General features: G+C 33.3%; 2 protein-coding genes across 2 annotated transcripts in view; one reads left to right on the top strand and one right to left on the bottom strand.

Annotated features, from left to right (window-relative positions):
• The window catches only part of LOC123664935, a 36,800-nt gene extending 32,047 nt beyond the window's left edge, over positions 1–4,753 (top strand). The window contains exons 14-17 of the mRNA XM_045599302.1: positions 709–838; positions 2,070–2,282; positions 4,179–4,299; positions 4,645–4,753. Coding sequence (XP_045455258.1) covers positions 709–838; positions 2,070–2,282; positions 4,179–4,299; positions 4,645–4,753 — 573 coding nt within the window. The remainder of the gene's footprint in view (positions 1–708; positions 839–2,069; positions 2,283–4,178; positions 4,300–4,644) is intronic.
• Positions 4,754–4,972: 219 nt separating this feature from the next.
• LOC123664933 (sperm flagellar protein 1-like) lies at positions 4,973–13,994 on the bottom strand. The gene is made up of 5 exons (XM_045599301.1): positions 13,877–13,994; positions 12,072–12,281; positions 11,234–11,338; positions 7,097–7,242; positions 4,973–5,464 (listed from the first exon to the last, which is right to left on the bottom strand). The coding sequence occupies exons 1-5, from the start codon at positions 13,992–13,994 to the stop codon at positions 4,973–4,975; spliced, it is 1,071 nt and encodes a 356-aa protein (XP_045455257.1).
• Positions 13,995–14,287: the final 293 nt, after the last annotated feature.

Genomic DNA, 14,287 nt, shown 5'->3' with positions numbered 1-14,287 from the left:
TATGTTACTTCTAATAGCTCCAAGAATATGTGTACAAAGTTTTATGAAGCGTGAAAGAGTAACAAACAAACTTACATTACATTTATAATATTATAGTAGGGATCTATTGCCACGAGTACTGATCCGACAGACTTTAAATAAACTTTGAATAATCGTTTTTTTTTTTCTGGAATTTTCCGATCGTTGATCTAGTTTTGTTGACTACCTATTGCATAAGAACTTTCTATAAAGTATCAAACAACCTAAAAATACTGTCCTAGAACTGGTCCAGCCATCCTCGAGTTTTGAGAGTTGGTCAGGGTTTTCTTTGTAAGAAACTACTTATTTAAGGTCCTTAAAATAAAAAAAGAGTGTGCTTTAGACCACACGGCTGAAGTAAATCTTACGAAACGTAACTCTCTCTATCTCTTTCTATCTTTACTAACGTATAACTTCCGTTCGCCTCACCCGATCACACTTTTCGTAACGCTCTCGTCACGCTTCCACCAGCTTACTCCACAAGTCAAGCGTGCGTACATAAGCTTTACTCCAAACACTGGAGAATGATATCGTGTGAAACAGTAACGCCAGACCTGCCCTGGGAGTGACGTTTTATCGCGCGACGTCACGAGAAAGAGATGAACATATTTTTTAATATAACGGTAATCGTTCTGAAGGAGTAAACTCCAGACGCGTGTCGAAGTTAACTCACACACTTTATTTATATAGATATGTCCAATGGAGAAGTGTCAGAGGCTACAAGTGGACTCGTTCATACGCAGTCTGCCTGCGTACATGCGAGCCAGTCCGTTCACACACGTCGAACAGACGTACGAAGATTATGAAGCCTGTTCACCAGGTTACATGCACATGTATATTATTATAAAATATAGTCACGATTCAGCCTGTTACATCTCACTGCTAGGCATAGGCCTCTTTCCCTATGTAGGAGAAGGATCAGAGCTTAATCCACGGCGCTGCTCCAATGCGGGTTGGCGGATATATTCCCTACTATGAGTAACGATCGCTATCAGATGAACATGATAACAACCGGGACTGACGGCTTAACGTGCTCTCCGAGGCACGGTGGGGAGATCCACAAGGACTGCACAAACACCAAGACCACGGCAAACACCTGTATGGCCAATACAAATGTTTGTCAGGTGCGGGGATCGAACTCTATCTTTTAAGTTCAACTAATAGATAACTGTAATATTTTATCAAAATCAGTTCAGCTTTAAGAGTTCAGTAGTTATACGATTTTAATAGATATAAACCTTTCCTCTTGAATCACTCTAACTATTAAGAAAAACCGCATTAAAATCCGTTGCGAAGTTTTAAAGATCTAAGCATACACATGGACCGACAGACAGCGGGAAGCGACTTTGTTTTATAATATGTAGTGATTATGATATTTGATCGAAATCAGTTGTTTTAGGAGTTTAGTCATCATCATCATCATCATTTCAGCCTATCACAGTCCACTGCTGGACATAAGCCTCCACAAGTTCGTGCCAAAAATGGCGTAAACTCATGTGTTTTGTCCATAGTCACCACGCTGGGCAGGCGGGTTGATGACCGCAGGGCTGGTTTTGTCGCACCGAAGACGCTGCTACCCGTCTTCGGCCTGTGTATTTCAAAACCAGCAGTTGGATGGTTATCCCGCCACCGGTTGGTTTTTTAAGTTCCAAGGTGGTAGCGGAACTGTGTTATCCCTTAGTCGCCTCTTACGACACCCACGGGAAGAGAGGGGGTGGCTATATTCTTTACTAACGTAGCCACACAGTAGGAGTTTAGTAGTTACACGATTTTTATATTTATAGATACGTATACATCAATTTAGAAAGTATATTATTTTTTACAATTCACACACAACGGCTCACAGTAGAATTTTCTCCTGTGCCGGGGGTCTGGAACCACACAATACACAAGCACGTATGCACAGACCACGACAAACACCTGCACGTACAATACTTATGTTTGCCGTAAGCGGAGATCGAACCCCCGACCACCAACTTAGCAGCCAGTGCCACTGTTAAAACACAAGAAATACAGAAATATAGTTATTAAACTTATAAGACGATTCGTAGAACAACTCGAAATCCTAAAACAAAGAATAGAAGAGAAGAAAAAGAAGGAAAAACTAGATTTCGACGTGACAGAAGAAAATCCTCTTCTATCCTGGACTCCCAGTCTAGAAGGAGTAGCTGTCCAGACGTCTGATATGTCAATGTCATTACCGCCCTGCACCTGTCGAGATCCAAGTCCGTCACCTGCATCTAGTACCCAGAAAATTTATACTGGTAAGTGTTGTAAATAAAATCTAATAAATATCTACACAATTCACACACGGTCGTCTGTTCCTACAGTAAGCAACTAAATGCTTTTATTATAGGTAACAGTGGACTGGTATAGCTACATACTTTTTTTTCGATAAACGTGCTTATAAATAATACATATATATAAATATACAAATAAATATTTATATTACAACCAGATTCGGGGTGGTAATCGAACCCACAACCTTCGGAGCAGAAAGCAGGGTCACTACAAACTGCGCCAACGGGATACTCAATTATTTACAGGAATACAATAATGATAAGCCAAGTTGCTAAAGATTCAGTACCGCGGTGTGTGTGTGTGTGTTTTAAATTATTATTTTTGTCTATAGATGAGGTTTCAATTAAGTTTTTTTAAATTTTTAATTGAGGTAGGGCACAGCGGGATACATCCTGCTCAAAATAACCAATATTATTAACCATAATTACTAATTATACAACCATAATTATTAATTAAATGTATAATTTGCGTCTATATATGTGTATATTTAAGTGTGTATGTATGTATGTATAAGCATATATATATATATATATATATATATATATATATAAGCAACGAGCAAGGGCTCACAACGTACAAAATTACTAAATTTAATTTAAATTGAATTGAAATCAATTTTGTGTTCAAGTCTTATAATATATGTACAAATATTCATGTTTATTTATATGTATTTATTTCTATATAAGGTTAAAGATCATTTATTTCTCACACGAATACACTTACATGAGAAATTACAAACACTAAAATGAAACAAAAATATATATGTTGGGCACATCGCAATACAATATATAAACAATTCATAGTTGAGACAAGAATAATTATTTATTACGTATTAAAATATATATACACAAGTTAACAGAAATATGGGCAGCTGGAAGTGTTATTGTTAAGTAGTTATTTTATGTGTCACTAGCGACCCTCCGCGGCTTCGCACGGGTGCAATGCTGATACTAAATAAACTACAGAATGTGTTTATTTATAGTGTGAAGCTAGCTTATAGCATGGTTATTAACATAATAACAACATTCAAATATGCGTCGTTAGATTACACGTTGTTACAGAGTGCGTTGAAGAAATAAAGGTTCAGCACTCGTTCCCCGTAGGTAATAGCGTGATAATATGTAGCCTATATGTTGACCCAAATTCTTAATAATATTCGTGCCAAATTTGAAGTAAATCCATGCAGCACTTTTTGAGTTTATCCCGGACATACATACAGACAAACAGACAAAAATTCTAAAAACCATATTTTTGGCTTCGGTATCGATTGTAAATCACACCCTAAGCATTCTTTTAAAAAAATATTCAATGTACAGTTTTTACTTTCCTACCATTTTATTATATGTATAGATAAGAACTGCTTTCCGCCTATTTCCTTACAAGTGACGCTGAAAATCGGCGTTGGAGAGTCTTGATTCTCCAACAAATGCCAAGCGTCATTCATTGCAATGCTCCCATCAGTGCATCGCTATGCAGATTGTCGCTTTCTTTCTTTCTTTTTTAATATACATTTTGCTTATTTTTTTATTTTTTAAATTATTATTTTTGTTTTTATGTGGGTGGGTACCTATTATTATTATTTTTAATTTTACTTTATTTTATTTTGGTTGTATATTATGTTCATTGTTTCCAATGTAATTATTTGTCATAATATCTATTATATACAGCTATATTTTAATAGAAATGTTATGTTGTGATTTTTATTTTTTGTCTAGTCTTTGTCTGTATAAGGATGTGTGTGTGTGTGAGTGTGAATACATAATGATTATTACTATTATTATTAAAATCTGGAGCAGCCCGACTGGGGAAGCAGATGACTGAAGTTCTAATTTTAATAGTTGAATTTTTTATTTTAACAGTAGCCGATTTGATTCCCATCAAACAAAATTTGGACGAAATTAATGCCGAATGTTTCTTCAATGATAATATCGAGTTCAATCGTTTTAAAGTTATCGGACAAAAGGAAAACCGAAAGGATCCGTAAGTATGGTATAATTGTGTAGTTAATGAAGGAACAACGAACACCAAAACAGAACAAGGCATAAAAGTTGAAAATGCAAGGTCATAAGTCAAACAGAAATGTTTTATTGCATTTAATTCGAATTACATTAGTCACCCATTAATATAGACACCAAATTTTAAAATATTTCGTCTAATATTGTCTTCGAGCTTAACTTAATTTTGAAAATCAAAAAGATCTTATAGAGAAAGGATTTTTCATTCCAATCACAAGTATTTAAAACATTTCTTTAGACAAAAAGGCAACGATATGACAACACTATATATTTGCAATTTGCTACCTGAATATTTTACTCTTTCTTTTAGAACTGAAAAAATCAAGGACCTCACTAAAAGAAGACTGCAAGATATAAAAGAGACGTTGGAAAAGCATCCAAGTCTCTGCGAAATATTTCAAGCAAACGTACGTTGCTAGCAAACAAATGAAACTAATAAACTGTTAATTTATAAAATTATGTATATTTTTGATTTCTAAATTATACAACTAAATCATAACAAAATATTGACAAACATATGTTAAAACCTAAATCAAGTAAAATCTCTACTCTAGAAAATATTCATGATTATATCAAAGTATTCCGATTCACAAAAATATTTTAAAATCTAAGCCGCGTAGATCAAATCATGTAAACAGTCATCCTGACATTTCTCTTACTTCCTTCTGCATAGTGCTTTCGATATTAACAAATGCTTCAGTCTCGTGGTCAAAATCTTGGGTATCTTGAAAACCGTCCGAATTTTTTTCATCTGTTATTTCAATTTCCTTAAAAATATCTGACTTAACTTTTTCAACATTAGCCATTTGATCATCAGCATAGTCTTTTGTCGTGACTTCTGTAATGCTAGGTTTAGTCATGGACTTTATTTCAGTTATAGGAATTGGTATTCTAGATTCTTCTTTACATAATTTTCCAGTAGACTCAACTGACTTTAATGATAATGGTCTACTCGGTACATTTACAAGGTCATTTATATTAGGAGAAGGTGGCTCAGGTTCGAAGGGAATCGACAGACTATTCTGAAGAGCCTCAACTTCTTTACGTCTGGTTTGTTTTCTTTCCAATTGCTTTTGTAATTCTTCTATTCTCTCTTCTTTTAATTTGAGTAAGTTATCTAAATGTTCAACCTGAAATTTGATTTCAAATTATTAAGGATTTTAATTTAAGTACATGGGTGGCCGAACTTAGCTCGGTATTTATAGTAAATCGTGTTTTTTTGGAAATCACATTTTACGAATTACATATTTATAAAATACTAGCTGACCCGGCGAACTTCGTATCGCCTAACACAAACTTTATCGTATGGTATTAAAGTTCAAATTGACTTTTAAGTATTATCACAAATCTTTTGTATGTGTAAGTGTTGTTTTTAGACTTTTTCAGGAAATTTAATTTTTTTTTTTGAATTTTTCTCTCCGTAAGAACCATCCTCGTACTTCAAGGAATATTTTAAAAAAAGAATTAGCGAAATCGGTCCAACCGTTCTCGAGTTTTGCGCTTAGCAACACATCCAGCGACTCATTTTTAACCGACTTCCAAAAAATTTTTTTTTTTTTTTTTTTTTTTTAATGTATGTTACATCAGAACTTTTGACCAGGTAAACCGATTTCGACAAATTTTGTTTTAATCGAAAGGTGGTGTGTGCCAATTGGTCCCATTTAAATTTATTTGAGATCTAACAACTACTTTTCGAGTTATATCTAATAATGCGTTTGTACTTGACGCTTTTTTCGTCGACCTACGTTGTATTATACCACATAACTTTCTACTGGGTGTACCGATTTTGATAATTCTTTTTTTGTTGGAAAGAGGATATCCCTAGTTTAGTACCATGATAAGGAAACCAGGATCTGATGATGGGATCCCAGAGAAATCGAGGGAAACTCTTGAAAATCCGCAATAACTTTTTACTGGGTTTATCGATTTTGATAATTTTTACTTTAATCGAAAGCTGATGTTTATCATGTGGTCACACATAAATTTTATCGAGATTTGATAACTACTTTTTGAGTAATCTCTGATAACGCGTAGTTACTTGACTATTTTTTCGTCGATCTACATTGTATTACTCTTCGATGTAATTGAAGTCGGTTTTTTTTTCGTTTGCGAGCAAACACAATTATTATATTATAGATAGATAAATAATATTTTTTTTACCGACAATAATAAAAAATATAAACAAATATAAAAAATGGCTTAAAAAATGAGAAAGAGGCGTGATTAAATGTATGTATAAAAAATCAAAAATACAATAAATTAAAAAATAATAATGATAAAATATGAATATTTTTCGATTTTACCGACAAACAAACAACCGACTGACAGTAAGAAATAAGAACTGGCTATTTAAATAGTAAATAACGAGTGCATTTAGAAAAAAAAAGAAAAAATGATTTGAACTTTTCGGTCGATCGAGACCGGCTGTTTTCCCACCTAAGCTGTTACAACTTTATTGACAATTGCGAAATTTACCTTCGTATTCTAACGATATTGTAGCCATTTTTTCATTGTCTACAAACTGGGATAAAACGACATTTTCTAAAAATGAATCCTAGCTTTATTTATCTCCCCCGAAATTCCCTGCATACTAAATTTCATGAAAATTGTTGGAGCTGCTTCCGAGATTCAGATTCTATATATATAGGTATATACAAGAATTGCTTGTTTAATAGTATAAGATTTATTTGTAGTAGTGTTAAACAAAATTGAAATAATATTTGCAACTTTGAAGCAAAGCTATAAACTTAAATACTAAATACCTTTTGTTTTAAAACGTCAGAGGAATCTTTAGCGTCTTTTAATTCTTCTTTGAGTGCGAGGTAAGAATCGTAGCTGACTACTTTCTTCTGAATACTTTCTAGCACACCGTTAACTCTTGTTTTAACAGGAACGACTAGTATGTTTTCTGTAATTAAATATAAATTATAAATAAATACATATGGACCATGCAGTTTTTTTTAAATGAACTCTATTTACTGAACATTAGATAAATTTTAAAGGCGATTTCAGCATTGGACGACGCGTTAGCGCACTGGTTATGTCGCAGGTTCAATCCTCCTCATGACAAACATTTGTATTGGCCATATAAATGTACACGAGTTTCCGTATCCCCGATGCAAGAGGAAATCCTACTACCGTTAGGTGTGAAGTGTATATTTATTATCATGTAATAAAAGTCAGCGTTGTTGTCAGTGTCGCCCTGGACTATTAAAAATATTTGGCCGCAAGCTTTTTTTAAAATTAATGAAGCAATAGCAAAAGAAATGTATGACAATTTAAGATAAACATTTAAATCACTGTTACACGCATATTATAATATGAGCCTAAAAATCTCCAATCAAAGTTCACAATTTTTTTTTTTTTTTTTTTAAATTTACATCCACGGGCTCAAAATACTCATGCCTTTTGTTAAACATGCATTATAATTATATTAATACCAGACGATTTATCATACAAACTACAGATCGGCAGTCCTGTGACTGCCTAGTAAAACTAGGTCGTGATACGACGCTGACGGTTTTTTTTTCCTTACAAATACTCTTTGATCACTCATTATTCATTCAATTATAATTTCTGAACATGTTATTCGCTAGTTATCATATATGTATATGTCACAAAATGTTTACTATTATTGATCGTAACAAAATAAAATCCTGTAACCAAAGGTTATCAAGAAGAAATCGCTCTTTACATCTTGTATTGTATCTTTCTTTATATGTGTCTGTATTTCGGTGTACATTAAGAATAAATAAATAAATGCTATGACAAGATGAATACACATATAAAGTGACCTATTAATAGTAGAATCACTTTTGACTGGAAGGTAGATTAAAAAAAGAAAAAGAAAATATCAAACAGATAACGTTTAACCTTTTGACCGCCACGCCTCAAAACCATTCCCGTGCCCTGTACGCCAAGGCATAAAATAAACAAAAATACCTACGAAAAAAATAGTGCTGCCAAGAGTCGTTATCGAGTACCACACAGTGACTTGTTTTTGTTGGTTTTTATGCAATAAATGACTACTTATATAATCTAGGAAGGTTTATTTTTTAATATTTTTCTTGTGTTATCTTGCACTCGTTATATATACTTACAACAACATAAATAAAAAACAAACATTACAAAAATAATCGTAGTAAAGCACAACACTCTTTTCTATCGCCATGACGTCATTGTCACGACTGGACGACTACGGCGCAGCTGACCTACGGTTATGAAACTTTCTTTAGAGACGTGCTGTGTCGCTGTGTGGCTATATATCGATTTCGAATCGAATCGATATATACATGAAAAGTAATTTAGAAAAAAATTAACCTAATTCAAATTTGTAATTTTTTACCCGACTTCAAAAAAGGAGGAGGTTACTCAATTCGACCGATTCGATATATATTTTATATTTTTTTTTATTTATGTTCGGGGATAACTTTGTCGTTTATGAAACGATTTTGATAATTCTTTTTTTGTTGCAAAGGAGATAACCCCGGTATAGTACCATGCTACGGAAACCAGGATTTTATAATGAGATCTCGAAAATCTGCATAACTTTTACTGGGTGCACCGATTTTGATGATTTTTAATTTAATCGAAAGCCGATGTTTATCATGTAGTCACATTTAAATTTCATCCAAACCCGATTACAACTTTTTGATTGATCTTTGATAATGCGTATTTACTTGACTATTTTTTCGTCTACCTACGTTGTATTACTTGTCGATATAATTGAAGTTAGTTTTTTTCGTTTGCCTGCAAACACAATTATTATCTTATTAGATAATAGTTTATTATTTAAGGTTCATTAGAACAGTATTGCACTGTGCCCCGTTCCATAGTGCCCCATAAGGCCAACGTTTTAAACGAGTTTTATAAAAACTTAGGTTATTTTTTGAACTTTCCACACAATTGTCTCAAATGATTAAAATTAATGAAAAAAAAATATCACTTACCTATTCTTTAAACTTTTTTACTAAAAAGAAAAGAAATCTCAATGAATTGAACAAGAATAATTGTGTTTGCTCGAATACAACGTAGATCGACGAAAAAATAGTCAAGTACGCGTAGTCAAAACGCGTTATCAAAGATTACTCAAAAAGTAGATATCAGATCTCAATGAAATTTATATGTGACCACATGATAAACATTAGCTTTCGATAAAATTAAAAATTATCAAAATCGGTACAACCAGTAAAAAGTTATTACGGATTTTCAAGAGTCCCTACGCGCTGTAATTGGTCGAAGCGTTACCACACGGATTAGTTTAGAATTCAAATTTTTATCGAAACTGTTCCATAGTGCCCCGTGTTCCACTGTTCTCCAACTCAGTAGTTGATCCGATGAAGCAAATTAATATAATCGGTGCGGTCGATGCCAGCCTTAGTTTAAAAGAAATATTTACATGCGTTAAATATTTTTTTGCTTAGGTAGCAAATAGTACTAAAACAGTACTGAGTAAGTAGCAATATTTCAAATCAAATATTTCACGACACACGACACGACATGGGTCTTAGAAAAAAAGCTTTTATGAGAGTGGGGGTTAGAGATGATATTGATGCTGCCAGATGATTTTGAGAATGAGAAAGAAAATCGTAATTTCGATCTTAACCTTAAATAAACAAAATGAAAAAAATATTTTTTTTTATTTTATTGTATATTATTAAAATCATCGACGCCTTCCAAAATGCGACGATGTTCTAAGGTATCGCTCGTCTTGCACTTCACTATTTTTCTCGCTATTCGCTTATGACGTCATCAGCGTGTCGTCTATACTTGACAACGGCGTGTAGAGAACGGATTAATGACTACGCGCTAGAGATGCGCCAGATTTGAGATATCAGATTTATTATGGCGATTTGATTGATTTTAGTTGATTTGATTTTTTATTCATTTGCTATTTATGTGTTAGCTGATGATAGTTTTATGTTTTTTACCTTTTGTTTTATTCAAATATTAAATTATTTATAGAAAATATAACACGTTTGAGTTGAATTTTGAATAGCTAATTGCAAAAATGACTTGTAATTATGATTTTTTAAAAGTGCAATAAAGAATATATAACACAAGCATTAAGTTGCTTACTTTAGGAACAGATGACCGTGTGTGTATGTTGTAAATATTTATTTATTTATTATTTATTTATACCTCTTGCGTCACATCCCTAGCGGTCAACTATAGACGACTTCGGCGTTCTGGACATATCATTTAAGTGGAATAAAAATGCATGTTTTTATTTCAATGTTTCTCAGTACGTGTAGCTCTAAAAGACTTGTTTTTTATACTCAAATGTTGCGGGGATATTCTATTTTCATAAATGTTGAATTAAAATACTAGAAATATTTTTTTAATAATTTTATTTAATATTTTTGTGGTCCGGGTTTTTTGTCACCTATAGACGTCGCTGGCGCACAGGACTCGCGAGCCCTTGTCAAGTATAGGTGACTACGGCGGTCAAAAGGTTAATGGTCCTTAGCGAGTATTTTTGATTTAAAACGCTTTTTGAACGCTAACTCAAATAAAATCAAACATTTGACTTAATGTTATTAAATACTAGCTGTGCCCGCGACTTCGTCCGCGTGAAATTTAACAAAAAAAGTTATCTTCAGTTCGCAGAGTTATAAAATAAATAAATTTCTAAAATTAAAGTAGCCTAAGTTACTCCTTATTACATCAGCTATCTTCCAGTAAAAGTCCTGTCCAAATCGATCGAGCCGTTTCAGAGATTAGCCGGAATAAACAAACAGACAGACAGACACAAAAATTGTAAAAAATGTCATTTTGGTATATGTACCGTGTATAAATAAATCCATATGCATTTAGTAAAAAGCGGTTATTTTAATGTTACAAACAGACCCTCCAATTTTATTTATTTGTATAGATAGAAAAGAATATGTTATTATTACCGTCATCTCCACAAGCTTCGTAATAACTACCGCCGCTGGACATGTTTTGTTCAGCTTCCTTAAGGCTTTTATTTACATCTTCATCCCTTCTAATTTTTTCTCGAACTGTTAATAATTAAAAAATATGATGAGGAAAAATTATCAATATATCATTTAATTATCTATATAAATAAAAATGATTGTTGCTAAGCGCATAACTCGAGAATGACTCGAACAATTCGGCTGATTTATTTTTTTGTATGTTCATTAAGGCCCACGGAAGGTTTCCATTAAAAAAAAAAAAATTGCTATTAACTTTTGTCAGAACGAAGTCTATCCAGGCAGCTAGTTTTTTATATAAAAAATAATCGCAAAATTTGTTTCCGAGCGTAAATCTCGAACACCGATCTGACTTACTAAAAATCAACGAAACTCACTAAACAAAAACCAAGCTTAAGCCTTCTAATACTTTGTCTTACTAAATGAAAATTTAGAACGTTTTAATGAAAACTAAAAATCACATTCATGACAATTTACGATTTTAATTTTCTTTTATACAAATCCTTGACCTAACACTAACTAAAAGAAAACAATATATATTAAATTTGGTGCAGTTGGAAGCTATGAGCGTATATACAATTCAGCGATTAATTTTTACTAATGTATATATTGTTAGTTAGGAACTTATGAGTATTGAGCGCGTTAAGCTGTCGGTCCCGGTTGTTATCATAGATATCTAGCAAATCCGTAGTAGAGCAGCTTGTTGGATTAAGATCCTTTTCTCCCACATGGCGAAAGAGGCCCATGCCCAACAGTTGGATGTAACAGGCTAAAGCGGAATAGTTATAAAATCGCTTACCCATAACGAGGACCCGTTCGATGAGCCCCGGCGCGCTATTAGCCAGCTGATCCATCGTACTACTGCACAGATTCAGCTTGAGCTTCTTCAGAACTTTTCTGTTTAGCGTCATCCAATTATTCAGCTTCAAGGAGTGACTGTTCCTCGGTGGGTAGTTGTGCATCTCCACTAACTTCGGATAGTGCACGCTTAGGATTTCGGCTAGAAGGACTGTCAATGAAAATAAATTTTATGATTGTATTAAAAATATATTAATAGCTAAAAGCTACAAAATAATATAAAGCTTTTATTTAGAGTAACCGCGGAATTTCTTGATGATTCTTGTCTGTAGAATCTACATTCCGAATCGGTGGTAGCTTCTCTTTCAAACATAATTAAAATTTTAAAGTGTAAAATGACGATTTTTAGTTGTTTTTCAATAAAGTTTATTTATGATTTTCATTTTGAACTAAAATTAAAAATCTTATTTTTCATATAGGCTTTAAAAACACTTCATCATTCCAGCGTATTACAGTCCACTGCTGGACATAGGCCTCCACAAGTTTACGCCAAAAATAACGTGAACTCGTGTGTTTTGCCCATAGTCACCACGCTGGGCAGGCGGGTTGGTGACCGCAGTACTGATGTTAGCTACCCAATGAAGTATAACTTTTTACGTGCGTACATAAGTACACACACTTTTTTATTTAAATTCAATTTCCACAGGCTCTAAAATGCCCGTGCCTTTTGTTTAACATCATGCAGTATAAATGCTTATCCTACAGGTAATTTATTTGTTAAAGACTACATATCGACAGTCCTGTGAAAAATATGTTACGACAGATAACTTACCTAAAAAAACAGCCAATTATCACTACTGACAACATTTAAATTCTTTTATAAACGCCCAAACAAACGAAAAAGAATTAAAAAAAAAAACAATACAAACGTAATCTTAGTTAAAAGAAAAGAGAATTATTTTTGTTTGTACTCTATTATAAAACAATAAAAAAATTTTTTTACCGAATTGTGGTACTAAATATCTTATCTATATTGTAATGTTTGAATAACTGATTTCTCTTCCATTGTTACTTTAACTAAAGCGTCTAAGAACTGGGTGCATCTCATGAACAATTTTAACTCTCAAAAAGCTCAATTGGTCATGACATTTTTTTATGTTCTTTTTTTATGTCACTAGGTCGGCAAACAAGCGTACGGCTCACCTGATGGTAAGCGATTACCGTAGCTTATAGACACCTGCAACACCAGAAGCATCGCAAGCGCGTTGCCAACTCAATCCCCAGGAGCTCTGGTCACCTTACTCACCAATAGGAACACAATACTGCTTGAAAACAGTATTATTTAGCTGCGATCTTCTGTAAGGTCGAGGTACTACCCCAGTCGGGCTGCTCCATATTTTGAGCAGGAAATTCCTGCTGTGCCCTACCTCAGTTCTATAGAGATACATAAATAATGTTGTAATTGACGGCGCGTTGGCGCAATGGTCACAGCACTAGTTTGTGGTCGTTGCGCTGGCGGTTTTGGGTTCGATTCCCGCACATAGCAAACATTTGTATTGGCCATACAGATGTTTGCCGTGGTCTAGGCGTTTGTGCTTATGTATTGTGTGATTCTAGACCCCCGACACTACAGATAATCCTACTTGGGACCGTTAAGTGTGAAGCATTTATTTATTTGTTTAGTATTTATAATGTAATAGTCTAACACACTTACCATTTATGAATCATACAAATTAAATCGGTGTAAATTAACCTAAAAATCTAATTACATCAATTACTATCTTAGTAAAGATCGTCAAAACGTACCAGCATCAGAAAAATCCCTGTTAATCTTCTTCGTAGGTCTGGACAATTTAAAAGTATCGACCCAAGCCAAAACTGATTCGATATCCGTTAGGGGCATCGGTAAATCAAGCAACGACATTTTTTTGACTTTTTATAAATTCCTTTTATTTTGTTTAATATTCACTTCGATTTGTTTGACAATGTAAATTTCGCATGTTTGTCGTGTTTTTGTGACATATGAGTTTTATTTTGTTTATGTAATATTTAAGACCAGTTGTTTTACAAGATTACATGTATTTATTATCTGTAAAAATTGTTAAACACGTGCTATAAGCAAACGACTAACTTAGTTTTTGTTATTATTTGGAATCGCTTATATTCTACTTATTAAGTTATAAGTTTCCTCAAGGACGCTATCACATTTTTCCACAT

This window comes from Melitaea cinxia, chromosome 23 (genome assembly GCF_905220565.1).
Source record: "Melitaea cinxia chromosome 23, ilMelCinx1.1, whole genome shotgun sequence".
NCBI lineage: Eukaryota > Metazoa > Arthropoda > Insecta > Lepidoptera > Nymphalidae > Melitaea > Melitaea cinxia.
Note: the sequence above shows the minus strand (reverse complement) of the source record. Positions and strands in the feature narration are given on the sequence as shown.

What these genes read in the sequence shown, in the direction of transcription:
- LOC123664933 (XM_045599301.1), bottom strand. Translation starts at nt 13,994, where the DNA reads ATGTCGTTGCTTGATTTACCGATGCCCCTAACGGATATCGAATCAGTT. An exon ending in CAGGGATTTTTCTGATGCTG is followed by an intron (nt 12,282 to 13,876) that starts GTACGTTTTGAC and finishes TTTCATTGACAG; the next exon opens with TCCTTCTAGCCGAAATCCTA. An exon ending in CTGACGTTTTAAAACAAAAG is followed by an intron (nt 5,465 to 7,096) that starts GTATTTAGTATT and finishes ATCAAATTTCAG; the next exon opens with GTTGAACATTTAGATAACTT.